This window comes from Erithacus rubecula (assembly GCF_903797595.1).
Source record: "Erithacus rubecula genome assembly, chromosome: 26".
Taxonomy (NCBI): domain Eukaryota; kingdom Metazoa; phylum Chordata; class Aves; order Passeriformes; family Muscicapidae; genus Erithacus; species Erithacus rubecula.
Genome location: NC_136678.1, coordinates 1,371,984 through 1,399,116, shown reverse-complemented (window position 1 = coordinate 1,399,116; position 27,133 = coordinate 1,371,984). Strand labels below are relative to the sequence as shown.

Here is a 27,133-nt window from a genome sequence, read left to right as displayed (position 1 = left end):
GCGCCGGGCGCGCAGGAACGGGCTGTGGACACGCCAGGACCGACACCCAGAGCTCAGGTACGGGTCCCGTGCTCTGTCCCCCTCCCTCTCCCCAGACACCTGGTGGAAGGTGGGATGTGAGCAGTGGGGAAAGGAGTGCGGAGCCTCCTGCCCTGGCACGGTGCAGGCAAAGCTGGTGCCACAGCCCCGGGGGGGACGCAGGGGATGGCAGCCTCTGGGCATGGCTGTGCCAGGAGCAGAGCCTGGCTCTCGGTGAGGCGCCTGCACCGGGGGAATCTCCTGCCTGGGCCCCTCGCCGTGGTGTGGGGGCACTGGGAGCTGCTCCGTGGCTATTGCTTGGCTCTGTGTGCATGGCATCCTTGCAGCATTGGGCAGCCTGTGCTGGCACTGCATCACAGGGTGGGAGCAGAGCCCCGCAGGATCCCACAGGCTGTTGGTGATGGGATGGGTGATTTTGGAGCCAGGGGCTGCCCCACTAGTTGCAGTTGTCTGGGGCCGCAACCATCCAGGCTGCTCTCAGCCCTCCACAATGAGTGCCTGTTGCCTGGCCGGGGGAAGCGGAGCCTGCTCAGCCCCAGGGGCGGCACCCACGCCCCGGGGGTGCAGAGCAGGTCTGCCCGGCTCTGCCGGCTTTGGGCGTGCTCTGAGTCACCGCAGCCCTGCGCTCCCAGCTCTGCAAGGCGCCTGCCTCGCACCCGCAGGCATCCCGGGCTCTGCTGCCAGGGCTTCAGCAGCGGGTGGGGGGAGCCAAGAGCATCACCCAGGTGATGGTAACAGAGTCATTCCTGCCGCTGCTCTCTGTCCCCCAGCCAGGACAGCGTGGCTGTGCCCTGCCCAGCAGAGGGGTGACGTGCCCCACCGCCTGCCTGCCCTCCCGCCTCTGCAAAATGGGAAGAGCTCCGAGGTATCAAAGCGTGGGTCAGGAGGCGGCAGCGGCGCTGGCAGGGCTCCATGTGGGAATGATTAAACACTTGCCAGGGGTTGGAGAAGGAGCATCCCAGTGCTCTAGGGTTTAGGGTTGGAGAATGATGCCGTGTGAACCTTGCAAAGTGAGAGGTCCCATTGGCACCTGCATCCTGCAGGTTCTGCCCTGGGAGCATCCTGTTTCTCTTGTTCCTCCCTCGCAGCCCTGGGCAGCACTCAGCACCTCAGAGTGGCAGAGGGGAGAAACTGTGGCTTGAGGCCATTCACAGCGCTGGTGGGCACTGGGAGATCTGAGAGACAGGGACCAAAGAGTTGGTGTTGGCCTGAGGCAGGATAGGAGCCCCAGAGCTGTTCCCAGCCCAATCCCAGTGGCATTAGTACCTCGTATCATGGGGCATATCTTGTTGTGGGGTGCCAGGTTGGTTGCACAGAATCTTGCCCAGGGAGGGATGGCAGAGCTGCCATAGAGACATCAGGGCTGCATGTCCAGACAGCGGTAGAGGCTTCTCTGTGCTGTGTGAGCACTACCACAGCATCAGGTCGTAGCTGTGCCCTCTGAGTGACAGGATGAGGCCCTGTGGGAGTGTCCTCAGCCACATGCAGTCCCCTGGCAGGGGCTCTGCATGGCTCTGCCTGTGCCCAGCCTTGGGAGCATCACCTGCCACTGTCACCTTGCACAGACTCTGAGGCACCACTGGCATCCTTGGGTGAGGCAGGCACTGTGCTGTCCACACTGCTCATCCTCACCCCAGCAGGTGCTGCCACGTGTGCAGAACCATGCTCAAGCCTAGGAGATGCCTTAGCAGAGACAAACCCAGTGCTGCCAGCATTGGTGCCCAGGTGCCCAGGACACCTGGAGAGGAGGCCAGGGAATGGAGTGCGAAGTGGGTGCTCTACTCTGGGGCTGGCTCTGCTTGGGAGGACAGCCCAGAACCTTTGCCAGGCAGGGCTTTTGCCACTGCTCTGTGGCTGTTGTCCCTCACCTCAGCATAAGCCAGACCTGACACCGCAGTGACAGGCGTGCTGTCGGGGGTCCCCTTTCCCATCTCTGATCCTGGGGGATGCTCCCGGAGCACAGGGCAGAGCAGTGCCATGCTGAGGTTCCGCCCCTTGCCAGCCCCGGTCCCCTCCCCGCCCGGCCCTGCAGCCATCCCAGCGGCGGGGCGTCCCCATCCCCCTGCGCCTTGCGGTAGCGTTCACTGCTTCGCGGAAAATGTGATGACTCGGCAGCCCCTGAGTTTCCAGGCCTGGTTCCAGCTGCTGGGTGGAGAAACTTCAGCAGTTGTCTTTAGGTTTGGCACAGCTGAAGGCTTCATGGTCGGGGGGACTGGAGGGGAGATCTGGTATCCGGAGCTGAAGGAGGGCTCTCTCTCTCTCTCTGTGTCCCTACCTGAGGTGGCAGTGTCACTGTGGGAAGGCAGGGCTGGCACAGGATGAGCAGCTCTGGTCCCTGCTGGAGGCTGCTGAGCCCTGCGGCGCCAGGGATGGGGCCTGGGCTTGGCTCCCAGCAGTGCTTTGGGCTGTTTCCACTGCAGCCACAGCCCAAACTCCCTGAGCTGAGGGAGCACAGCCACTGGAACCCGAGGTTAAATAAGCGGGGCTGGTACACACATGTGTCCCCAGGGCAGGGGGTGACAGCTTGCTGTGCCACCAGGACATACAGAGGCTGTGAAAGCTGCTGGGATGTCTCCTGGTCCATGCTCAGAGGCCAGTCCCATCCTGGGGGGCAGCAAGGCACCCCCCAAGCCCATCCTCTTGCTGAGTGAGGTTACCTCCCCTCCTGGCTGGGGAGGTGCAGGGCAGTGGCACAGCAAGATCCGAGGGAACACTGTTCCAGAAATCCCTGCTTGCCTGCTGAGCCCAGAGACCAGAGCAGGTAGAACTGACCCTTTGATCCTTGGGCAAGCCAGTGTCCAGAGCAACTGTGTCCATGGAGGAGTTGTGCCCCATGCAGGGCTGCAGCAGCAAAGGCTGTGGCTGCAGGTGGAGGTAGCTGAACTAGGCCAGGGGCACCCAGGCTGTGTCCAGGCAGGTGCAGTGAGTATGCAAGGACTCAGATTCTCTCCAGCTGGGCCAGGCAGGCACAACCCAGCTGGAGTGTCCCAGGACTCCAGTGGCTGTTTTGTCCTCTTGTTGACCTGGAGCTGGTCTTTTATATGCTTTGAAGCTGCAGGAGCCCTCCCTTGACTCTAGCCTGGGAAAACCTCCTGTCTGTGCCACTGCTGTGGGGGACAGTGCCTTTTGACACTGGGGCATGTCACATCTTTTTCCAGGATTTTCCTTCAAAATCAAGGGTTCCTCCTGTCTCATGTCTCTGGATCACTACTCTCAGCCCAGCAAGGCCCATCAGCACCTGTTTCATCAGCCAGGGACTCCTCAAATTCAGATCTTCCATCACCTGCCACACTGCAGGAACACCACAGTCCCCAGCACTGCTTGCACTGCCTCTATCCCAGGCACCCTCCAGGCTGCTCATGGCAGCAAACAGCCCTGTGCTCCCCACCCCCAGTGTGGTCATCTGTGCTGCCACCCTGCACCCCACAATGGACCTACATGGGGACAGCCACTGAAGCCTCTTTGCAAACGTGTTTTGGGGACCAGCCAGCTGTAACCTCCTCGATCCTGCCTTGGGCCCCCGGGTAAACCTGGCAAACCCTCACTGCAGTGAGCAGCTCCAGCCTCCTCCCAGCCGGCTGCAGCTGCCCAGCTCTGGAAAGGGGCCTTTAAAAACAGTCCCCAGCCCACTGGAGACGACAGCAATCAGGCCCAAACCTCCCCCTGTCTCATTTTTGAGGGGGTACTCCATTTCAGGGGCTGGAGGACCTCACCCCAGTACCTTTGAGCACTCACCTTGCACTCAGGTCATTGGGGGCTAGCCAGGTGCCCATCAAGCTGGTGTCCAGCAGCAGGGATGGGTATCCCCAGAGCTGGCTGTGGCACTGCTTTGTTGGGTCAGCCTCATCACCCCAGGTGCTGGTGGATCTCAGTCCCAAATGCTTATCAGGTGATCTCTAAGAGGCACAGCTCTTACCCTGGGCATCCATCACTTGAGCAGATGGCATTTTTGGCATTCAGCTCTTGGAGCTGTGGGCATTAAAGGTTAAAAATCTTGCCTGTGCTGGAGCAAAGGCATTGCCTTTTGCTCCCACCCTGATCTCTGTGTTCAGGGTGCAGTGGAAGGTAGATGTGGAGACAGAGTGACACAAAGAGGCTCTGGTGGCAGAGCTGTACCTTTCTGCTGGTGGAACATCTGAGTACTAGACAAAGTGACAAACAAGCTGAGCTGAGCTGAGCTGCAGGGCCAAGGCTCCTTTATCCTTAGCCCACTCCAGGCAGGGACCTCTGCAGAGACGTGACTGTGACCACGGACCCAGACTCCTGGCACCAGTCCCATTTGGCCAGGACCGGGAAATTAACTATTGCCCATGCAAAGGGAAGGGGATTCATGTTCTCAGCTGGCTCCATCAGCCTGGGGGTTGTCAGAAGGGTTGGGGTATGGCCCTGAGGTTGGAGATGGGTCCTGGAGCTTTCCCATGTCTTTGTCCAGATACTGGGGGCTGTTCTGTCTGTCACAGGTCCCACCTGACAAACTTCTGAGTGTTTTGTCAAGGGATTCTGGTGTTCTAGAAGACAGGTGTGGAATGTATCCTCCTCTGACAGCTCGGTGGCTCACAGTAATGAGCAGAGCTTGAATAGCCCCCATAGGTGGCCGTGCTGGCCACTGGGATAAACTCCCACGGCCACAAAGGCTGAACTGGCTTCCGGACTGATGCATCACTGAACCTCTTCCAGCACTGTCCCAGATCTCCAGCGCTGATGTGAAGCCAATGGCATCTCTGCTGTGAATGCGAGCTGGCACTCGGCCACGCATTGCTCAGACCCCGCACAGCAGCGCAGAGCTCGGCCCGGCACGCAGCCCGGGGGCACAGCCTGGCCCCGGGGCAAGCCCCAAAGCACAGCGCCTTCCCAGCCGGGCACGGCTCGCTTCAGCCACCCCCTCGGATGGGCAAAGCGTGGTTTGAGCACCTGTGTGCCACGGCCAGGAGCCTCTCCGAGCGTGCACTGCCCCCGCGGCAGCCTGCCGTGGACTCGGCACAGAAACACCCCAGTGCTGCCCTCGCGGACCCAAACCCCGCTCCGCAGCCGCACCTGCGCGGGCATTAAAGCACACGGAGCTGAAGGGAGAGCCGAGGGTGCACAGCACTCCACGGCCACACTCGTGCCCTGGCTCCCTCCAGCATCCCAATCCCACGGCTGCTCCCTCCTTCTCTCCCTCCCCGCGCTGGGGCTGGTTCGGGCGCGCCCTCCCAGCCTGGAGCCGCCATCAGTCCGGTGCTGTCTCCTCCCCTCCGGCTCCTCCCGCCCCTCCTGCCCCAGCTCCCGGCACTGCTGCTGCTGCCGGAGCGTTTCCAGCCCGGCAGAGCCCCCGCCGCAGCGAGCTCCCCCGAGACCCGGCCAGCAGCGGGCCTCCCACCCGCGGCCGGCAGCTCTGCCCGCAGCCGCGCTCTCCGGGCCGGCTGCGGAGTCACCGCAGAGCGCACGGACCTGCGGCCACAGCAGCAAATGCTCCCGGCGAGCGGCGGCCGCCCCCGCTGCGCTTCTCCCGGGCCGGAGGCGAGCTGTGCCCTGGCCCAGGGACAGCGGGCCCGGCCGAGGTGCCGCGCGCTGGCCGGTCCCCAGTGATGCTGTCTTGTCAGCCGCGCTCGGAAAGCGCGTGGGGACCCGGCTCCTGGCTGCCGTGGGACCAGGGGCTGGCTGGGGACAGCCACTGCTGAGAAACTGCCCCCCCACCCCAACTTGTCATCCCTCTGATCTGCTGCCACCAGGTCCCCCATGAGATCACCGCTGCTGCCGCTGCTGGTGCTGTGGGTGCCGCGGCTCCCCGGGACCCTGGCAGAGGTAAGCGCTTGGCTCCCCAGCCCCCGCTTTGGCTCCGCATCCCTTGGCTCGCAGCTCGCCGCGAGATGCTGTCCCGCCGGGGGAGTCGGGGCTCGGTGCGTCTCTCTGGCCGTGCAGCTGCGCCACATCAGCGGCGTTCGCCACCCCGGGCGGCGCTTGCCCCGCTGCCCCTCGCCCTGGGACCTGGGCTCGCTGCCTGGGGCCGCGGCGTGTCCCTGTTGCCGTGGCTGCGCCGCTCCCCGCCTGCAGTGATCCGGCCACTGTTCCCAGGGGTCCCCAGCCGCTTCGCTCTCCTCTGCCAAAAGCCTCGCCATCGGTGAGGAGCTGGAACGAGTCTGCCCGCAGAGCCGAGGTTAAAGAACGCCAGGAAGATGATGGTTCTAGTGTGGCTTGTTACAGGACAGGGAGTGGGCAGGAGACATTTCCTTTAACGTGGGGGGAACTGACGCCAGTCCAAAGCCAGGCACACCCTGCTGGGAGCGGGCTGTAAGAGAATGGGTGTCCCCGCTGCCGGGGAGAGTGCCAGGGGCTCCGGGGACTCTGCTCTGCCCGTGGGAGGTGGCAGCTGAACTGAGGTCTGTGGTCCCTCCTCCTCTCCCCTTGCTGGTGGGGAGGAGGTGTGCCTGTAGAGGGAATGAGACTGCCAGGCCCTGTCCGGAGCTCAATCCCTCTCTCTCTTCTCCTGTGCCCTGGCTGGTTTGGTGGCTTCTTCCCCTGTGGGCATGGCCCCTTGCTGGTGTGCAGCCCCAGGTGCTGTGCAGAAGGCCAGGGCAGCCCCCAAGCTGCATGTGCCAAGTCTGTCTCCCTGCCTGGGCTAAGGGAGGTCTGAGAAGTGACCCAAGCTCTGCCAGGAATATGGGTCACAGCCCACAGCTGCCATGTCAGGGCCAGCACAGCCCCTGGCCTGGCACAGGGCAGCTCTCCCAGGTGCTGGCCCCAGCTCAGACCCCCTCATCCTGCCCCTCTCTCACTTGATCCCTTCAATCCCCCAGGGCGAGGGATGCAACCACACAGCACAGGCAGGACTGGAGGGCCAGGATGCACGTGGTGAAAGAGGTGAGCCACAGGAATGAGGTTCCTAGGCTGAGGAGGGTGGGATGGTCTCAGTGCCTGGAGGGGTGAGATGAGCAGATGTGCTGCACCAGGGCTCTTGGAGTAAAGAGTGGCTTTGTAAATACTGTGCTTTAGGCTAACTACAGGCTACAGATCATACCCAGGGAAGAACAGTCCCATCCTTCTCCAGCAACCAACTGCATGGGGTGCTGTGAGAGATGGACAAGGCTCCAGACCCCCCTTTCACAGAGCACTGGGTGGGCTCAGCAGCAGCACAGCCAGAGGTGTCCTGCTCAGAGCCTTGGAGTTGCCTGTGTAGGATCAGAATCTGTGAGGCAGACCCATAGCTGCTGTAGGCCTGGGGCCAGCACAGTGCCCACATGGCGTCAGCCTGTGAGAAATCACCTGGATGATCCACGGGCACCTGTCAGGGGATGAGGTGTATCTGGATGTGCTGCCTGTGATGTGGTTAGTGGGAACATGAGCAGTGCTGGGGTCACAGGCCTCTGGCCCATTTTAGATACATTTGTGCTGCACATGTGAGCAAAATGGCAGAGGGAGGCAGGTGATGAAGCTGCTGGAAACTCAGGAGAAGCAGAGAAACATGGGCTGAGAACTCATACCCTGAGGAGATAAGAAAGAGCTTGCAATAACAAACCATCCTTGCCTGCAGGCCAGGCAGGACAGTGACCTGTGGGCTGCCTTCAGGTCAGCTGTGCCTGGTGCTCCAGGTGTCTGCTGGCAGCTGGCCCAGGTACAGACACCTCACCCCTGGGCACCCAGATACACTGAGCTAACCCTTCCTGAGCTGTCTGATCCTAAAGATGCACTTGAGCTTTCCAGGGATGGCACTGAGAAGGCCTTTCCCAGGGCACTATGTGCTCCTGTTCGTGTCCATCTGGTGTCCTCTGGTCCCTTTGCCTTCACCAGCAGGCTGCAAACCAGCAGCATTGCATGGAACAGAAGCTGCACATAGTTCTGAAAGTGCTCAGCTCTGGCAAAGACACACACAGCTCCTGAGCAGTGCCAAGGGTGTCCCTGCCCCGGGCTCACCCCACACTGCTCCTCCCTGGCTGTGCACAGGGTACCCCATTGCAGGCCTCTGGGGCACTCACTGTGCTTGGTTCATGCTGTCTCACTGTGCCAGACCCTAGGTAAGCCTGTCATACCATGTTGCACACCATAAATTTTAACTGCTAATTATTACACAAATGCCTTACTAGCACTAGAGCTGTTCTGGCATTCTCCAAAGGCTGAGAGCAATAGAAAGCTCATGGATGTGGCACTTGGTTAGTGCTGGACTTGGCAGTTGGACTCAATGACCTTAAAGGGCTTTTCCAGCCTAAATGGTTCCATGACTGACAGCAAAGCTGAGGATGGGTGTGTGTAACAACCTCCTGGAGACATTGTAGGGCAGAGATGGACCCTGCCCTGGTCACACCACTGGCTTGGGCTGACAGACAGGCTCTGCCTGGCTCCTGTTGTGTAGGTGACTCCTGAGCAGCTCTAAGGACAGGAATTCAATACCAGTGTGAGCCACTGAGCCACCACTCAGGCCAAGCCCTGTATGCCACTTCCCTGTCCCCAGACACTCTCCTCTGGGATGCCACAGCACTGGCCCCACAACCCCAGCACACTGACCTCACTGCTGAAGCACAACCAAGGCAGGGACACGCCTCAGCAGGGCCTGGGGCCAGGCTGGTCTCACATTCCCTCCCTGTGTGCAGTGTCCCAGTCTTCCCATGTCACCTCTGAGCTGGGCAGGATGGGGCAACTCATTGTCTGGATCCCCAAAGCAGCCTTGCCCCCTCCTCTGTCAGAGCCCACACAGGCAATTGCAGGGAGCATAATGGCCCCCCTGCCATTGCCATCCCACCCCCTAACTGGCCACTGTCTTGCTTCTCCATGGGGGACCCAGAGCCTTCAACATATTTTGAGCAGGCTCAAAGGTGATGAGGAATAGATTATACCCAGCCAGGGAAGCCCATGATGACCTAAAGCTTTTTGGTCTTTCTCCAGTGGAGCAGGTGCTCCATGCTTAGGAGCATCCCTCTGGGAGCTTCCTTTGACCTGAGTCCATGAAGGTTTCTGAACATTCCTGTGTTTCCCAAAGGCTGTTCAGGGTGGTGGCCAGTGCCTGGTGTACCCCAGCAAGGGTGGGTGACTGGGAGCTGGCCCTGCAGGCTGGCACCCAGCACCACCAATCCCTGCTGAGAGTTTTGGATTTGTCTCTGCAGGGACCCTGCTGAATGTCAGTGTGAGTGACCATGACCGGCCAGACTCCCTCCTTCTGTCCTGGGATGAGCCAGAGGGAGGTGTCAAGGGATATTTGCTTGCCCTCTCCTCCCTGGGGTCAGGCATGCTGCTGCAGAATGGGTCTGCTGGACCCAACACCACCAGCTTCTGGTTCCATGGGCTGACCCCTGGCACACACTATGAGATTGAGGTGACAGCCACGCTGGCCTGCATGGACACCACCAGCCAGACCATCACAGCACAGACAAGTAAGGGCTCCCAGGACCTCAGTGCTCCTACCAGTGATTGTTGGGCTGTTTGGAGTCCTGCTAGTTCACGGGAGGTTGGGTTTTCCTCACTTTCACAAGAACTAGGGTCCTTCCTGGATCCCCAGAGTCTTAGGGGTCATTGCCTCATCCTTGTGGAGGAAGGTCCTGCCCTGCACCTTGTCTGGACTGGGTTCATGCTGTGTCTTCTCCTCCTTGAATAATGGAGATATTGATGTGGCTTGCAGAGAGCTGAGGGGTGGGAAATGTCATGCTTGGAGGTCTAGAAATAACTACAAGGAAGGAGAATCTGCTCCACAATTTTGGCACATCTCTGTCAATTACTGCTCACTCCAAGGCCTTGCTTTGTGCCAAGGGCTGGTGGCTCTACAGCTCAGGTGAGAATGGCAGTCCTTGCCTGCACCTCTCCAGAAGATCCTTGAGTAAATCAGTGCAGGTGAAGGTGGGAAACCTAGCAAAGGAGAGTAGAGCTGGAGGGAGGAGATTGGGCTGGTGTCAGGGGAGCAGTGGCAGGAGCAGAAGCTGGTTGTCACAGAAAAGCAGGTGGCAGCACCCACAGGGCCAGCAGGAACAGAGGGTCTGTCAGCAGATGAGCTTCCAGGTGATGATGGCTTCACCTTTATGTGTTGGCCCTGACCAAGCCTCCCTGCTCAGTTCAGAGTAGCCACTGAGAGTGATCCAAGGGGATGGTGCAGCCCACAGGTCCCATGGGAGGCTGTGAGTGCTCAGGGAGGTGATGAGGCTGTGCTTGGGGAATCCTTGCTGGAGCCCCTCTGTTCTGGAGACAGGCTCAGAGAGCTGGGTTTGTTCAGCCTGGAGAGGAGAAGGCTCCAGGGTGACCCTAAAATGACTTTTAGTACCTAAAGGAGATTTGAAAATAAAGAAATAGAGGCTTTTTGCATGGGAAGATGGTGGCAGGACAGGAGGGAAGTTTTAAATTGGCAGAGGAGAAGTTTAGATCAGATCTTAGGAAGAAATTCTTCCCTGTGAGGGTGCTGAGGCCCTAGCACAGGTTGCTCAGAGAAACTTTGGCTGCCCCATCCCGGGAAGTGTCCAAGGCCAGGCTGGACAGGGATTGGAGAAACTTGAGGTAGTGAAAGGTGTCCCTGCCCATGGCCAGGGGTGGGACTGGATGAGCTTTAAGGTCCCTTCCAAGCCAAGGCATTGCAGGATTCTGTGACTGGCTCCTGTGGCGCTGGCTGGCAGCACCTCAGCAGCCTGGAGCAGCGTGCCAGGCCAGGCAGTGGCCACAGTGCCTGTCCCTGTCCCCGTCCCCGTCCCCGTCCCCGTCCCCGTCCCTGTCCCCGTCCTGTCCCTGTCCCTGTCCCTGTCCCTGTCCCTGTCCCTATCCCCGTCCCTGTCCCTGCCCCCGTCCTGTCCCTGTCCTGTCCTGTCCCCGTCCTGTCCCTGTCCTGTCCCTGTCCCCGTCCTGTCCCTGTCCTGTCCCTATCCCCGTCCCTGTCCCTGCCCCCGTCCTGTCCCTGTCCTGTCCTGTCCCCGTCCTGTCCCTGTCCTGTCCCTATCCCCGTCCCTGTCCCTGTCCCCGTCCTGTCCCTGTCCTGTCCTGTCCCCGTCCTGTCCCTGTCCTGTCCCTGTCCCCGTCCCTGTCCCTGCCCCCGTCCTGTCCCTGTCCTGTCCTGTCCCCGTCCTGTCCCTGTCCTGTCCCTGTCCCCGTCCCCGTCCCTGTCCCTGTCCCTGTCCCTGTCCCTGTCCCTGTCCCTGTCCCCGTCCTGTCCCTGTCCTGTCCTGTCCCCGTCCTGTCCCTGTCCTGTCCCTGTCCCCGTCCCTGTCCCTGCCCCCGTCCTGTCCCTGTCCTGTCCTGTCCCCGTCCTATCCCCGTCCTGTCCCCGTCCCCGTCCCCGTCCCTGTCCTGTCCTGTCCCCGTCCTGTCCCTGTCCTGTCCCTGTCCCCGTCCCTGTCCTGTCCCTGTCCCTGTCCCTGTCCCCGTCCCTGTCCCTCTCCCCGTCCTGTCCTGTCCTGTCCCTGCAGGTCCGGCCCCGGTGCAGAACCTGAGCCTGAGCAGCGGCGGCAGCCGGGGCTCGCTGCTGGCGGCCTGGGCGCACGGGCGGGGCCAGCGCGACGGCTACAGCCTGGGGCTGTGGCACAGCCACTCGCAGAGCCTGCTGAGGAACCTCTCCCTGCCGCCCGGCGCCTCCAGCTTCCTCTTCCAGGGGCTGCTGCCGGGCAGCGAGTACGCCCTGAGGGTCAGCACGCTGGCTGGCTCCCGCCAGGCCAGCACCAGCATCCACCAGTGGACAGGTGGGAGCGATGGCGGTGCCTGCCCGAGGAGGGAGGGCTGGTGGAGGGGGTCTGCAGGAAGGATGCAGCCTGTGTGCCGGGCTGGCAAGGGGAGATGTCCAGCCTTGGGATGGAGAGCTTGTGTATGGTGGGGAACAGGGGAAGTGTTTCACATCCCCACTGCGAGCCCAGTGCCTGGGCCGAGGGGAAGACTTTGCACTTTGGGCCTGCAGCACCCACAGCTTGGCTTTGTCTGTTCCCAAGGGAGAGGGGCAGTCAGGGCATCCTGGATCTCTTGGCTGCAGGAGTGCTGCAGTACCCAATCTGCCACCCCTCTGCCCTGCAGCCTCAAAGGACCTCGAGGGCTCTCCAACCTGTGTGGGGGGTGGCACGGGAGGGACATCCTTCAGTAGCCCCCTACCAGACCTTCATCCCCCATGCCATAGAGAGCAGCTCAGGGGCCCCTGGGGAGAGAGGAGGGTCCAGGGACCTCCAGCCCCAGTGCTGAACCTTGTCCCGCTCTTCCCCTCAGCTCCCTCCATCCCCACCCAGCTGAGGCTCAGCCCAGCTTCCAGCACCAGCCTCGTTGCCTCCTGGGCAGATGCTGCAGGGGCTGCCTGGCTCCACCTTGAGCTCCGAAACCTCCTCACCCAGAAGGTCAGCATGACCCTATCAGCCAGGAGGAGCCTCACCAGCTACACCTTCCAGCATCTGCACCCTGGCACTCAGTACTGGCTGGGGCTCAGTGCCATGGCTGGCCCCTACACCCTGGTGGGACCCAATGCCACTGCCTGGACCTGTAAGTATGAGCTTGCTGGCCCCAGCTTTCTTCCTGCCTCTGGTCCAGCCTCTGAATCCAAAGGTCCCCTGACAAAGCCTTGGGTGCAGAGGGGGATTTTGCTTGGACCTGGCTGAAAGCTGCTCCAGGACCCAGCTCTGGGGCACTGCTATATCCACCCTTCAACAGGTGGATCCCCTGTGCTGCTGCTTCTCCCTGGGATGGAGTGGGAGCAGCCTGTGGCCTTTCTCCTAGAAGGAGGATGGGAAGGCTGCAGATCCCACTGGTGTTCAGGGCTGCTGGGACTTGGCTCTCCTGTGCCTCAGGGCTGTACAAGGGCAGCAGAAAAGTGGGGCAAGGGACAGCAGTTGAGCTGGTTTGAACTGGAGGCCTCTGGGAGGGGTTTATAGAAGAATGTGAAAAACTTTTTACATGGGCATAATTTTACAGTGATGGGACAAGAGGTGAATAGTTTTAAACTGAAATAGGAGAGATTTAGGTTAGATGTTAGGAAGAAATTCTTCCCTATGAGGGTGCTGAGGCCCTGGCCCAGGTTGCCCAGAGCAGCTATGGCTGCTCCATCCCTGGAAGTGTCCAAGGCCAGGCTGGACAGGGCTGGAGGGCTGGAATAGTGGAAGGTGCCCCTGCCCATGGTAGGGGATGGAATGAATGAGCTTCAAGGTCCTTTCCAGTCCAAACCATTCTACAATTCTATGATTCTGTGGAATGGATTTTTGGTGCTCTTTGATTGTTGGATATGTTGTGGTAGCACCTGATAACCTCATCTTGGTGGATCTTCCCAACATGATGGGTACTGTGAAAATACAGCCAATGAATCCAGGAGCCTCTGTCAGGTCAAAACAGTGAGGGCAGCCCTCCCAGAACCCACTATTGCACCATTCCCCCAGCCCACTCTCTGCTCAGGCCTCAGGCTGATGAGAGCACTGAAAGAGGGGGATATTGCTGGTGACACCACATCCATAGCCCAGTAAAAAGTTCTAGTCCTGAACTTGTTCTCCTGGATGTTTCCAGAAAAACCAGGAGGGAAATGGAGAGGGAAGAGCACATTCACACTGAACACCAGGGTAGCATTGATGTACAAGTGATGGAGGTGCCAAGCTGCAGACTCAGACCTGCTGTGGCCAGTGGCTTATCCTGGCACTGGCCAAGCACTGATGGGGTATGTGCTGGAAATCCCTGGGTGCCACCAGGTGTCAGATCTCCAGCTCCTTCCTCCTCCACCTGCCAGCCTGGGAGGCTGGTGCCTGCTCCCTGCTGACTCTGCACATGGGATGTTGGAAGGCCTCCAGAGCTCCAGCTGGTTTGTGTCTGCTCTGGAGTGAGGCTGATCCCTGCTGTTGCTGTCTGCAGCTCTGACCTGCTCCACTGAACAAAATTCCCCCGTGCCAGACACACAAGCCAGGGGCGTCTGGCCAGGAGTTTGGTCCAGGCCAGTTCCTGGGAATATCAGCAAGCTCATGATGGGATGTGAATGGAGTGGAGGGAGACTTTTAGGAATTTCTCAGCAAGGCTGCCAGCTTTGTCTGGGCTCTGTTAGTCCAGGAATGCTTGTGCTGGGGAGTGCAGATGGCTCGCTCCAAAAGGATGTGTAAGGCTGGATGTAACCCTGCCAGGAATGAGGCTCAGGAGAATAAGGGGTCCAGAGTACCTCACCCTGACTCACACAATCCTATTCCCTTCCAGACCCCCTGAGCCCTGGCAATGTGACCCTGAGCAGTGCAGAGGAGCAGAACTCCCTAGAGGCTCGCTGGAGTGTCCCAGGGGGACAGAGGGAGTTCTACCTGGTGACACTGCGAGAGGGAGAGGACAGTGCTCCCTCCAGGAACATCTCTGTTGGTGGGGACAATGACCACGTCACCTTCCACGGGCTGAGCCCTGGCCAGAAGTACTCTGTGCAGGTGGTGGTGGTGGCAGGGCCCTACAGGGCATCAGCAAACAGCACAGCAGCCTGGACAGGTGAGCAGAAAGGCCATGCATGGCCCTCGAGGCTGCTCCTGCTGCCTGGAGGGGGCTGGGGGTGAGGAGGCACAGGGACAGGGCACCTGGGACACCTGGTCTCAAGAGTGGTTTGTGGGTTAGAGCAGCAAAATCTGCCTCTCCACAGTTGTTGGTGACGGGGGGGTTCAGAGGTCCTGGGCAGGCTTTCGCCAGCAGGTGTTGGGCACAGATCAAGATTCTGCTTTGTGCTTTCTGGACTCTGGCATACTGCAGGCAGCTTCCTCCCTTCCCCTCAGCACAGCTGGATGGGTGGGCCAGGGAAGCACCACTAGCCCCCCAGAGGGGGCATCTCCCTGTGCTCAGTCTCTCCTGGGTGACTTTTGGAGCTACACTTGGTGCTGTCCCAGAGCTGCCACTCTGGAAAGGGACAATTGGAGCTGTACCCAGTGTGGGGAGGTACCCACCCAACCCATGGTGCTGGGGGCACTAAGAGCTCTCCCTGCAGCCCCTTCTGCCCCATGTGGATGGAGACAACAGTGTCACAGAAGCACAGAACTGTTAGTGTTGGAAGGGACCTCTGGAGATCATCTAGTCTAGGGTCACCTAGAACAATTTGAAAAGCAGAAAATACCTCATGAAAGCAATCTTCCTGCCTGATGCACTGCCCTGTTTTGTGCTGTCCTTGTCCCTTGCAGAACCACGAGCACCATCTGGTGTGAGCCTGTCCAGCCAGGGTAGCCCCCACAGCCTGCTGGCCAGCTGGGAGGAGGCAACAGGGGAGGGCTATCTGCTGCTCCTCAGCCTTGCAGAGCACCCTGTGAGGAACAGCTCCGTGCTCAGGGGTGTCACAAGCTTCACCTACAAGGGTCTCCACCCTGGGACCCTCTACACCTTTGAGGTCAGCACCGTGGCTGGTCCCTACACATCCTCACCCCGGCGCGTCTCCAACTGGACATGTGAGTGCCACAGCCCCGGGTTCCCACTGGATCTGCCCTTCCCCCTGATGCCATACCTCAGGGCACTGACAGCACACATCTTCTGCAGCTTCATCCAATAGCTGGGCAAAAGGGTCAGCAGGAGGCAGAGGTGCTGCTGGATGTGTCTGACCCTGTTCTGTTTCCCAGTCACCAGCTGAGCCCAGTGCCCTTCTCCTCCTGTGGCACTGCCAGGCTGCCACTGCCTTGAGTCAGCACCTCCACCACCTCTTCCAGCACCAGAACAATTTTTTCTCTGTGCCAGTTTGAGCTGTGCTGGCCCAGTCCCTGCTGGACTGGTGTGTGGGTGTCAGCAGGGCTGACAGAGGTCAAGGCACCTGGATGCAGGTTTTCCCAGGGAAGGGACTCCTTGGAGTTGCACTTCTGCCAGGTGATTCTAGACCTTTCCTTTTCTAGACCCTTTGCCCCCAGAGCAGCTGACCCTCAGCAATGGGGGCCACAGCACCTCTCTGCAAGCCTCTTGGAGAGCAGCTTCCTCTGGCAGCACTGGCTACACTGGGACCCTCCGAGAAACCAAATCACAGGAGCAGGTCAGGAATGTGACCGTGGGCAGTGACTGGACAAATGTCACCTTGGAGAACCTGGTCCCTGGGCGACAGTACACACTGGAGATGGCTGCTGTGGCTGGGCCTTACAGCTCCCCTGTGCAATCAGCCACCGACTGGACGTGTGAGTGTGACCATCCCACCCCTCCTGCTGTGGGTCACAGCCACCACCTGCCCAGCAGAGCCCTCAGAGCATAAGAGTGGCCTCTGTGAGGGGAGGTGGGGAATCAGAGACAGGGGTGCACAGACAGGCAGAATGGGCAGTCAGCTGGAGCCACATTCAGCCATGTTGGAAGTAAAAGGGGGGGCAGTGCAGGAGGAACCCATCACTGAACAGAAAACATTTCCAAATGTCACCTGGGGAAGGTGGGGACCTGCTCCTGTGTCTGCTGTGGAGCAGGTGCTCTGGCTGCTCTGGGTTTGGTGTGCTGACTCCTGACCTAACCCCAGCAGGCACTGACAGTGGAGGGTGCCCAGGACATGTGTGTGCAGCCCCCAGCCCACACCCTGCCTGCTCTCACTGCCTGGCTGTCTCTGCTCTCCTCTCTCAGACCCCCTGGCTCCAGCCAGTGTGACTCTGACCAACACGCGGCGCCCCATGGGGCTCTCGGCCTTCTGGGACAAGGCTGCTGGAGATGTGGACCAGTTCCACCTCCAGCTCTACAGCAAGAGCCATGCAGCACAGAGGAACATCTCAGTGGGGCCAAACACCCACAACTTCACATTCCTGGGGCTGTCCCCTGGCACTCAGTACTTCCTGAAGGTGACTGTCCTCGCTGGCCCATACAGATCCTCATCACACTTTGCCACTGAGTGGACATGTGAGTCAGAAGTATTCCCAGTCTTTTGCAGGGATGGGACATCCTGGCACTGCCTGGAGGACTAGCAGTGACACAAACTTGTCTGGGTGGAGGGAGGGCTCTGGTGATACTGCATACTCCCTATCCTGGAAAATAGAGCATATATCATAGGTTAGGTGCTGTGTGCTCGGCCCCAAAAGACCCTTTTGCCCAGCTTAGATTTTCCCCAGTCAAGTTGAACCTTGGTGATCTCAAGGCCAGCCAGGGACTGGTGGGAGAGGGATGTGACAGAGGAAGCACAGAGACCTGTATGGGTTTGCTGCTCCCTGTCTGTGGAGCAGAGCAGCCCACTGGGAGCTGAGTGCTCTCAGCACCTGCCTGCTAGCAGCACCCTGGGGACATGCACAGGCACCTTGCATGTCCCCCAGGAGGACAGGAGATCTGGTGGTCAGGTGCCCCCACTTCTCTTAGCCCTCTGCAGAGGTGCAGGCTGTGCTCTGGCTTCTCCAGGCAGCCCCTCCACCACCTCCTGGGTCTTCATGCTCTCCTTTCCTCCAGATCCACTGTCCCTGGCTAACGTGAGTGTACAGCCTGGCCAGAAACCCCAGGAGCTGCACGTGAGCTGGGTGGAGTCCGGAGGTGGCAGAGATCACTTGGTGCAGCTGTCAGTGGCCGAGTCCCTGTCCATCATCAGGAATGTGTCTGTCCCCCGTGGAGTGTCCCAGCTGGAGCTGCAGGGGCTGGTGCCAGGCTCCCGGTACCGTGTGGAGATCATCTCCCAGGCTGGGCCTCATCGCATCTCCTCCCAGACCGCCATCGGCTACACCGGTAGGGCGCAGCTGCCCCGCTCCCACCTGCCTTACACCCTATGTGGATGCCCTCAGTGCTCCAGCCCCAGCTCCATTCCCACACTAGGGGCACTCTGAGCAGCCCAGCTTTGTCCCCAGTGACGCTGTTTCTCTCCTGCAGTCCCGCTGCCTCCTCGCTCCCTGTCTGCCAGCCCCGTCAGCATGGCCCGGGCTCTGGCTGTGCGCTGGGACCCTGCCCCTGGGCACAGGGATGGATACCTGCTCAGCCTGCTCCAGGAGGGCTCTGCTGCACCACCAAGGAACCTGCAAGCAGGGAAGGACAGCACCAATGTCACTGTGCCACAGCTGGAAGCAGGAACGTGCTACCTTGTCAGGATCTGGGCAGTGGCTGGACCCTACCGCTCCCTCCCTGAGAACATCACCGGCTGCACAGGTCAGAATCTGGGACACCCTTGGGGGATGGATCAGTGTTGGCACCTGGGGAGGGGAGGACCTGGTTCCTGGTGAAGCTGGCCTGTGGTCACATCCTGCCTCTCACAGCCTCCTTAAATGAAGATGACTGCATGTTCAGAAGTGGATCTTTTCTTCTCTGCCTCATGTGTCTTTTTTCTCACAGTTCCTGCTGCACCAACAAACGTGAGCCTCATCAACCCAGGCAGCTCCTCAGAGCTTTACACATCCTGGAATGAGCCCCCTGGCAAGAGGGACCACTACCATGTAACTCTGTATAGCCTCAACACCCAGAGCAGGATTCAGGTCCAGACCTTGAGTCCTGATGCCCTGAACGTCACCTGGACTCACCTGGAAGCAGGCAGCAAGTTTGCTGTGCAGGTCACTGCTGTGAAGGGCTCGTTAGAAGCCTCTTCCATCAACATCACCCAATGGACATGTGAGTCTGATGGGTTGGGTTGGGCACAGAGCCCCACTGTAAGCCTCCACCTGAGCTCCACCTACCACCTTACCCAGCCCAAGCCATGCCCACAGCTTCTGTGTGATGATCCCATCTTTCTGCTCACTGCCTTCACTCCATCCTTGACACAGAGCCAGTTCCCCTATCCACCCCAGAGGCTCTGGTTATCTCTCCTGCCACATCCAGCTGCAGACCCCAGGCATGACACCCTCAAAGTCATGTGCCCTGCCTGGCCCTTTGTGCTTCTCTCTAGAGGATCTCTGGTCCAGCCTGCCCATCTGGAGGAGCCCTAGGCACAGCAGCAGCTCCCAGCACTCACCAGGAGGGCTAACTGTCTCCCTGTTGCTTTGCAGATCCCTTGGCCCCTGCCAACCTGACCCTGGGCAGCCCCTCAGGCTCAGCACTGGTGGTGTCCTGGGCAGTGGTGGCTGGAGGGGCAGAAGGCTTCGTGCTGCATGTCCGTGCTGCAGCGTCCGGCGCTCCCGCCGGGCACACGGCGCTGGGTGCTGCTGCCAGGAGCCACATCCTGAGGGGCCTGAGCCCTGGCACCTGCTACAGCCTGGCACTGAGTGCCACAGCTGGGCCCTTCCACGCCAGCACCTCCAACTTCTCCCACTGCACACGTGAGTGTGATGCTCTCCTTGCAGCCAGGTGTTCTTCACCAGACCTGCCCTTCCCAGTTCAGTCAGGGACCATACTGGTGCAGCTGTCCTGCTTACCTCTGCCACCCATGCTGGTACCCAGTGCCTGTTCTCTGCTGGATGCAGCATGAGGGGTCTGTGCCTGATCCTGGTAGCCATCCAGAGCAATCTCCAGTCTGACAGCAGCCAGGGAGGCAGCAGAGTCACAGCCAGGCTGTGGGACCCTGCTGCTGCCCCAGCTCCTGCAGCACAGGCTGGCACAGACATGGAGCTGAGCCCAGATGTGGCTCCTGGCAGTGACCTGTGTTTCCTCCCCAGGCCCACTGCCCCCCAGCTCCCTGCACTGGCTGGGTACAGGACACCCCGACAGGCTGAGTGTGGCCTGGGGAGCCCCAGCTGGGGACAGAGATGGATACACACTGACCCTGTACCAGGCACCTCTGGGCACTGTGGCAGCTACAGCCTCGCTGGGGAGAGACAGCCACAACTTCACCTTCATGGGACTGGCCCCAGGACACGAGTACTCCCTGGAAGCCACTGCCACAGCTGGACAGTACCAGGCAGCAGCACCCAAAATCAGTGGCTGGACATGTGAGTGAAGCAGTGTCCTCTGCAGAGGGGTGGGAAATGTCACACCACCGAGCTGTCCTGAGGAGAGTTGGGATGTTCACAGGGTACCTGGTGGCTTTGGAGATGTGCACACACCTCTGCCCAGGTGTGTGACACACAGCAGTTAGTGCAGGGGCACTTCTGGCTGCATGGCACTGCCATGTTCAGCCATAGGCTTGCACAGGGACATGCTGATGAAACAGGGCTGCCCAGATGAGCCTGTGCTGGGACACTCCCTGCCTGTACTGACCCACCTCCCTGTGTTCAGGAGCACAGAAGTGTACAGGCAACCTGTACTGTACCTATGCACAGGAGGCTCACTGAGTCTCTTCCCACAGGTAGAAACCACCTTACCATAAAAGTTCATTAAATTAATCAGTGTAGTACAATAAACCACTCCACAGTCCTCCCAGGAGAACAGGTCTTTGATCTGGAGATGGACTAGTCCAGCACTTCACCCCACCCAGAGAGATTCTAGGGCTGGTCAGAGAGTAGGGGCTGTGCCAGTACTGGGATTGGGAGCACACCTCTGCCCATGGCAGGGGTGAAGGTGTTCCCACTGGGCTGTGGGAATGACTGTGAGGAGGGCTTGGCATGTGAGAGACCAGTAAGGGTGAGCATCATTAAAGGTGAGATAAGATAGGAGTGGAAAAGAGAAAAGTGAGGATGAGGATGCATTGCCAGGGGGGATCCTCCCTCAGGGAGCAGCTGTCCTGCTGCACGGTGACACTGTGGGGTGTGTGCTTGCCCCTGCTCCCTGTCCTGTCCCTCACACGAGCTGTGTTTGCTCCCCAGGCCCGCTGCCCCCCAGCTCTGTGCACCTGCTGAGCACGGGACACCCCGACAGGCTGAGCGCGGCCTGGGGGGCCCCGGCCGGGGCCAGGGCTGGATACACACTGACCCTGTACCAGGCAGCCCTGGGCACTGTGGCAGCTGCAGCCTCACTGGGGACAGACAGCCACAACTTCACCTTCCTGGGACTGGCCCCAGGACGCAAATACCTGCTGGAGGTGGCATCTGTGGCTGGGTCCTTCAGGGCACCTGCAGGGAACGTCAGCAACTGGACGTGTGAGTATTTTCTGAGGGGATGTGCCTTGCTGGGCAGTCACAAAAGCTCTTGGCCAAGAGCATGGCCCTACTGACCTTCCTAGCAGAGCCCAAGGCCTGCCATGACTCTGAGCAGAGCTCTGCTCACTCATCAGCAGCTCCACCAGCCTGGGTAAGGGCAGCTGGAGCCCCAGAGCCATGGAGGAGAGAGCAGCAGGAGGGTGTTCACCTTCCCCTGTTCTCCAGCTGGCTGTGTGTCCCCTCCTCACCCCTCCCCAGATGTCTCTCTCCATCGGGGACAGGGCTGTCCCTGCTGGGACAATGCAGAGAAGTTTGCAGGAGCTTTGAGCTGCCTCTGGGCTGGTGGGTGAAGCCACACAGTCGGGGCTAAGTGCACTGTCCAGTGTGGTGCATCCCTTCTGATGGCACTGCCAAGACACCCAGGCAGTGCCCTTGGCTGATGTGGCTCCTGTGCTGTCTTGCAGACCCCTTGGCACCCCGTAATGTGTACATGACAAACCAGGGGTACCCCAACAGACTGAGTGCATCCTGGAGAGCTGAACCCCAAGGACATGACAGCTACAGGCTCCTTCTGTATCACTCGGGGTCAGGCACTGTGGCAGCCAATGTCTCTGTTGGGAAAGGCACCAGCAAATTCACCTTTTCTGGCCTGGCTCCAGGACACAAATACCTGCTGGAAGTGGTGTCTGTGGCAGGGCCCTATGCAGCCTCTGCAGGGAACATCAGTGACTGGACAAGTAAGTGTCAGAGCTGGAAACTGCACCTTGGGTGAGGCTCAGCATTCCCATCTGGGTGGGAAGGGGCAGAGACTCAGCCAGCACTGCTGCATGGGAGCTGTGGGATCAGAGAATTGGGTTGGAAGGGACCTTTTAAGGCCATCTAGTCCAACCCCCCTGCTAGTGGCAAGGACATCTTCAACTAGATCATATTGCTCAGAGCCTTGTCTAACCTGACCTTGAATATTTCCTGGGATGGGATGGGATGGGATGGGATGGGATGGGATGGGATGGGATGGGATGGGATGGGATGGGATGGGATGGGATGGGATGGGATGGGATGGGATGGGATGTACCAGTGCAGCAATTGGATCATGGGCTGGGCAAGCCCTGGTGGATGGGAGAGTCAGGCAGGGCAGTCCTGCTGGCTGTGGGAGGGCCTGGCAGCTGCAAGTGCTGTTTCAGGAGGCCCATGCCCCCACTGGTTGGAGTCTGGCTCCTTCATGGGTGGCTGAACAAGAGCACAGGATCCCATGGCAGTAGTGCTGCTCTGGTAGATGACACCCACAGCCTGGGGGGACATCCCACCATTCCTACTGCCTTTTCTCCAGGCACTCAGAGAATTGCTGGCATGGGGTATAAGGGGAGGATGGGCTTTTTTTTTCTTTTTATGGAATGTGGAAATGCAGATAAGCACAATAAGCCTTTTCATGTGGTTGTCCCCACAGTCCCTGCACTTTGCTTGGGGAATCCAACAGTCCCTGCTCCCACGCTCAGCCATCCCCTGGCAGGGTGCAGGGAGTCATATGCAGAGCCCTTCGGGCAGGTCTCTAATGAAAGTTGCTAATTAGCAGGAAGAAGAATCCAGCTCCTCACTCTGTATATCCTTCAGCTGCCATTTAAAGGTCATTTCTGGCAAACAGCAGCTGCAGGAATGTTACCACTGAACATGTGGAGTCTCCTTGCGCCACCCCTCTCCTTCTTGTGGCTGTAGAGCAGAAGAGAGCAAATGCATACCAGTAACTCTCCCTGGTGTGGTTTTTGTTGCAGCCCCCTCAGTTCCCCAGAATGTCTCAGTGGTGGCTGAGGGGAACAGCACAGTGCTGATCTCCTGGGGCAGCGTGTCTGGCCAGCAGGAGGACTGCCAGCTGTGGCTGCGGGACCCCCGGAACAGCTCGGTGCCCTGGCGCCTCTCCCTGGGCAGGGGGCAGCTCCAGCACCTCCTGCAGGGGCTGATCCCAGGCAGGAACTACTCTGTGTCCTTGAGCTGCGTGGCTGGGCCCTACTGGAGCAGCACCAAGCCCTTGGCAGTGCCCATGGGTGGGTACACACTGCTGTGGGGAGGGAGCGGGGCAGGCTGGAGTGGGGACAAACACCTGGGTGGCCTCAAGTCTGGAGTGACCCTTGGGTGTCACAGAGGCATGGGAAGTCTTGGGGTGGGAGATAGGGAAAACCAGCAAGGTGACCCTCTGGTAGCCATTGGCTCTCTAAGCTAGGCCCACCACAGAGATCTCCTGACTCCCTATGAAGCAGAGCAGACTTTGCAGGTCTCCACTAGTCGAGGTCTTCGGTAAGACCTGAGCTCAAGCCCTGCCCATTCACACTGGCCTGTGGCCCATGGCACAGCAGGCTCCCAGGTTACAGGTGTCCCTCTCTACTCATCTCCCTGGCCTTGGGGGCAGGTGCTGGCAGGGCAGAGGTTGGGATTTCTCTGATCCAGTGACTCCAGAGCCTGCCCCATCTCCTTTCCAGAGCCAAATCCAGTGAAGGATGTGCAGTGCCTACCAGAGTCAAGGAGCCTTTACTTGAACTGGACAAGCCCTCCTGGAGATGTGGAGGCTTATGAGGTGGTGACAAAGAGACTTTCTGAAGGACCCCCCACCTCCAGGCACACCATGAGCATCCCTTCAAGCGAGGCCAGTCTGGAGGGGCTGGAGCCAAACTCTTCCTACCAGATTGTTGTGAGCACTGTGGGCATGAACACACTGAGGAGCCAAGCTGTGACTGTGCTCTGCAGCACAGCAGTGGAGCGTGAGTCCTCCTTCCCACAGCCCTGCCACAGAGCCCAGAGAAAACACCCAGTGCTGCTGGCTGGAGCTGGGGGCTCTGAGTGCCTGTGAGCCCCATGTGGCTCCCCTGCCCTCAGTGGCTCAGGGCTCTGGAGCTGCTGCTGGGACCAGGCTGAGCAAAGGGGGTTTGGGAGCAGGGACACACTAAGGCTGTGCTTGCTGGTTCCTCTTGCAGCCCTGCCCCCTCCCCTGCGTGCAGACGTGTTCCCAGTGGAGGCCAGTTCCACAGTGATCATTTCACCAGAGCTGTTCAGTGAGGAGAACGGCCAGATCGAGTACTACGGCGTCATTGCCACCACTAACGAGTCACGTAAGTGTCCCTGCATGTCCCAGGCTGGGCTGGCTCCCTGGAGGGCAGCAGGGCCCCTTGGTGTCAGCTTGGGACTAGTACTGTCACCTGGGGACTATTACTGTCACTTTGGGACTATTACTGTCACCTTGCACATCCCCTGCAGTGCTGAGGCCCACCCAGGAGATCATGTCCAGCACATGGTATGACCACTACTATGGGACAGAGGACTCGTACCTGGCAGTGCTCATACCCAACCCCTTCCATCAGAGGAGCTCCCCAGAAACCTGGCGGGTGCCAGTGGGAACAGAGGAGTGTGGCCAGTCCAGGGCCACCTGCAATGGGAAGCTGAAAGCCAATGAACAGTACAGGTGAGAGATGTTGGTGTCCCTCTGTCTTGATTTGAAAGACAGGTGTTTGCCAATAAAGGCAGAAGCTTTTCCTTGGAATGGAGAATGTAAACCCCTTTCTTCTAAATGATTACTATAATTTTGAAATTAAGGGTCTTTAGGCAAAGATATGGGAATTAGGAATAACAGTTCTTTACTAGGAAAATTAAAATAGAAATACAGTATTACAAAGAACAATCCCAAAACACTGCCAGAGTCAGAATCCAAGCTGACACCCATCAGTCAGTCAGTCAGGGTGGTGGCAGCAGTCCCATTCAATGGTGGCTGCATCCTCCTGCAGTGGCAGATGTGGTTCAGCTGGAGCAGTGCTCCTGGAGAAGGGTGGAGGTGTTTTTGAAGGCTTAGGGATGGTGTGAAAAAGGTCCAGTTTTCTTCTGGAATCCAATGGAAAAAAGGTACCTTGGTGTCCAAAATCTCAGTTTTTATCTAGGTGGGAAAGGCTTGGCTCCTCCCCTGGCTGGAGCATCTGCCAGTGGGATGATGGAATTTTATCAGTCATGCACTGGGACTCAATGGCCATGAACAGGAGATATCTCCTGGAGGGAGGATGGGCTGTGGAAAGATAAAGATGATTGCCCCAGCTGATTTAAAGATGGCCCATTAGCAGAGAATATGTGCCAGGAGATAAAGATCACTGCCACACCCAGTTTGTAACAATGGCCCATTAACAGGAGGTAATTCCCACAGTGATAAGAATCGCTGCCACACCCAGTTTTTAACAATGGCCCATTAACAGGTGATACTTCTTGGATGAAGGGTGGGTCATGGGAAAGATAAAGATGATTGCCCAGCTGGTTTAAAGATGGTCCATTAGCAGATAATATGTGCCAGGAGATCAGGGTCACTGCCCTACCTGGCTGCAGCAGATGGGGACAGAATCCACATTTCTGGCCACATCCTGTATTGCAACCCAAGACACCCTCCTAAGGGGAAGGGACTGGAGAAGAAAAAGGACTGTATGTGGTCCTGCAAGAATGCTACCAGCTCCCTGGATGTCACCTCACCCTCACAACCCCAAATTCCCAGCAGAACCCCGAGGGTTCTTCACCAGACAGCATTTGAGGAAGGCAGGAGATGGCACACAGGGAATATCAGGCAGCATAGTGGGCAGGGAAAGCTGAGGCTGCCAAGGGCTGTGTGTGTTGTCTCAGGAGCTGAGCATATGTCCAGCTCCAGGATAGGAACTAAACCAGATTATTTGTAGAACCTTGGTGTGTGACTCAGACCTATGTGCAGATGGTGCAAAAATGAAACTGCTTTGGAAACAGTTTGAGTAGTGCCTGCTCAATGAGGGGCCCAGAGGTTGGGAATAGCAAACACTCAGGCTAAGGTCCAAGTTCCCCATGAGACACACATGGATCCCAATAGTTGTAAGTTCAGAGTCTTATTTGACAGTAAATAGAATCCAGGAACATGGAAGGACATATTTTCTTGTAGGGTGCCTTAAAAACTCCTGATGGAAAAACTGGTTTTCCACTGCTAGCAAAGAATGGTATCTTTAGTCAGTCCTGTTAATTTAGCAGCTCACAGTTTCATCAGATGGGGACCATATCCACAGGCATTTCTCTGATCCCCAGAGTCTGGAAGGTTATCCCAATTTCACTTTAATGAAACTTGCAGCAAGGATGGTTGATGGTGATAAAAGTATTGAGAACATTAGGAAAAGAGAATGAAAGTCCATGGGAGAGTGTGTGCATGAGAGAGCTTCAGTTTCCACTGGGAATAAAGGGAGAATTACATCTGGCCAGAAGTTTTGTGGTGAGTGGGTGTTGGATCTTTCCCTTTCCTCATACTTTTTCATTCTCACTACTGTTCCTATGTGCAGACATGGAAAGCTTAACTGATGGTTACTGAGTTGTTTTATATTCACACCTGTGCCAAACTAGGGCTCTTAAGCTGCTGGTTAGGGCAACACTGGCCCAGATTTGTGATAACACCCAGGGGGTGGTAAATGGCTGTGTCTTCCAGGATTTAAAAAAAAAAAAAAAAAAAAAAAAAAAAAGGGAGTTTTCAGGGAGCCATTGCCTTGGAAATTCCAGCCAGAGCGGGGTCATCAGGAGCAGAGCAATTCTGGTGTGCTGTGTTATCCTGCCTGGCAGGAGAATGGCTGATCACCCATCAAATCTGTCTGTTCTGAATTGCTCACACCTCACCCTCAGGTGTGGCAGGGCAGGACTTCACCCCTCAGCTCTGGAGGGATAGAGAGAGGTCAGTGGGGTGGAGAGAACAGCAGGGCAGAGACCTCAGAGCAAGGTCTGTCAGCAGCCTTGAGGGGCTTCAACAGCAGCAGAACCCCACCAGAACAGCCTCCCCAGCCACTGCTGAGCCAAGGCTCTGTGCCTGCCCCACCCACTTGGAGTTTTCCCCACAGGGGAGCAGCTAATTCAGAGCCATCAGGCCCTGTCATTAGTGCACCTGCCATGATTCAGTGACATCAGGCAGTGACATGTACTGAACTGGCCAGTTATTCAGGACCAGAAGGTACTGTCACACCACAGCTTTCTGACTTTCACACCACAGCTTTCTGTTAGTTTGGCTGCCCCAAACAACCTAATGTTCTCAGTACAAACAGCACCTGACCTAAATATCCTAAATATCTGACCTAAATCTCTTAAATATCCAGACTAAATATTCTCAAGTATGTGGAACACTCAGCCTAAATATCCAACCTAAATATCTGCAGGAGACTGTGCTGCTGAGTTAATGATTATTAGGGTGGTGAAAAGCTGACAGCTCATTCCCACTCAGAATTTCTATTCTTGTTTCCTGTCTTTCAGTGAGTTATTTATTCACAAGCCCTCATCTTTCATGCCATGGCATCTGCAGGCTCACTTTTCAAAGGAGGTCTGTGCCCTGGAAGCTGCCAGAGGGGACCCACACACAGTCAACAAACTCTTGG

At 58.3% G+C, this 27,133-nt stretch overlaps 1 protein-coding gene across 5 annotated transcripts in view; it reads left to right on the top strand.

Moving 5' to 3' along the window:
• Positions 1 to 5,394: 5,394 nt before the first annotated feature.
• The window catches only part of LOC306812470 (receptor-type tyrosine-protein phosphatase V-like), a 36,902-nt gene continuing 15,163 nt past the window's right edge, over positions 5,395 to 27,133 (top strand). For 4 of the 5 annotated variants that reach the window (XR_013776857.1, XR_013776858.1, XM_079327092.1 and 1 more), the window contains exons 1-20: positions 5,395 to 5,823; positions 6,816 to 6,879; positions 9,114 to 9,380; positions 11,388 to 11,657; positions 12,169 to 12,435; positions 14,119 to 14,391; positions 15,069 to 15,329; positions 15,765 to 16,037; positions 16,465 to 16,734; positions 17,272 to 17,541; positions 17,683 to 17,955; positions 18,139 to 18,411; positions 18,786 to 19,055; positions 19,392 to 19,664; positions 20,478 to 20,750; positions 21,215 to 21,487; positions 22,517 to 22,786; positions 23,219 to 23,497; positions 23,711 to 23,845; positions 23,991 to 24,195. Coding sequence is in view for 3 of the 5 variants with exons in the window: in XM_079327092.1 (XP_079183218.1) it covers positions 5,758 to 5,823; positions 6,816 to 6,879; positions 9,114 to 9,380; positions 11,388 to 11,657; positions 12,169 to 12,435; positions 14,119 to 14,391; positions 15,069 to 15,329; positions 15,765 to 16,037; positions 16,465 to 16,734; positions 17,272 to 17,541; positions 17,683 to 17,955; positions 18,139 to 18,411; positions 18,786 to 19,055; positions 19,392 to 19,664; positions 20,478 to 20,750; positions 21,215 to 21,487; positions 22,517 to 22,786; positions 23,219 to 23,497; positions 23,711 to 23,845; positions 23,991 to 24,195 (4,805 nt within the window). In the remaining 2 variants the exon portion in view is untranslated. The remainder of the gene's footprint in view (positions 5,824 to 6,815; positions 6,880 to 9,113; positions 9,381 to 11,387; positions 11,658 to 12,168; positions 12,436 to 14,118; positions 14,392 to 15,068; positions 15,330 to 15,764; positions 16,038 to 16,464; positions 16,735 to 17,271; positions 17,542 to 17,682; positions 17,956 to 18,138; positions 18,412 to 18,785; positions 19,056 to 19,391; positions 19,665 to 20,477; positions 20,751 to 21,214; positions 21,488 to 22,516; positions 22,787 to 23,218; positions 23,498 to 23,710; positions 23,846 to 23,990; positions 24,196 to 27,133) is intronic. The other variant, XM_079327093.1, reaches the window with a different exon arrangement.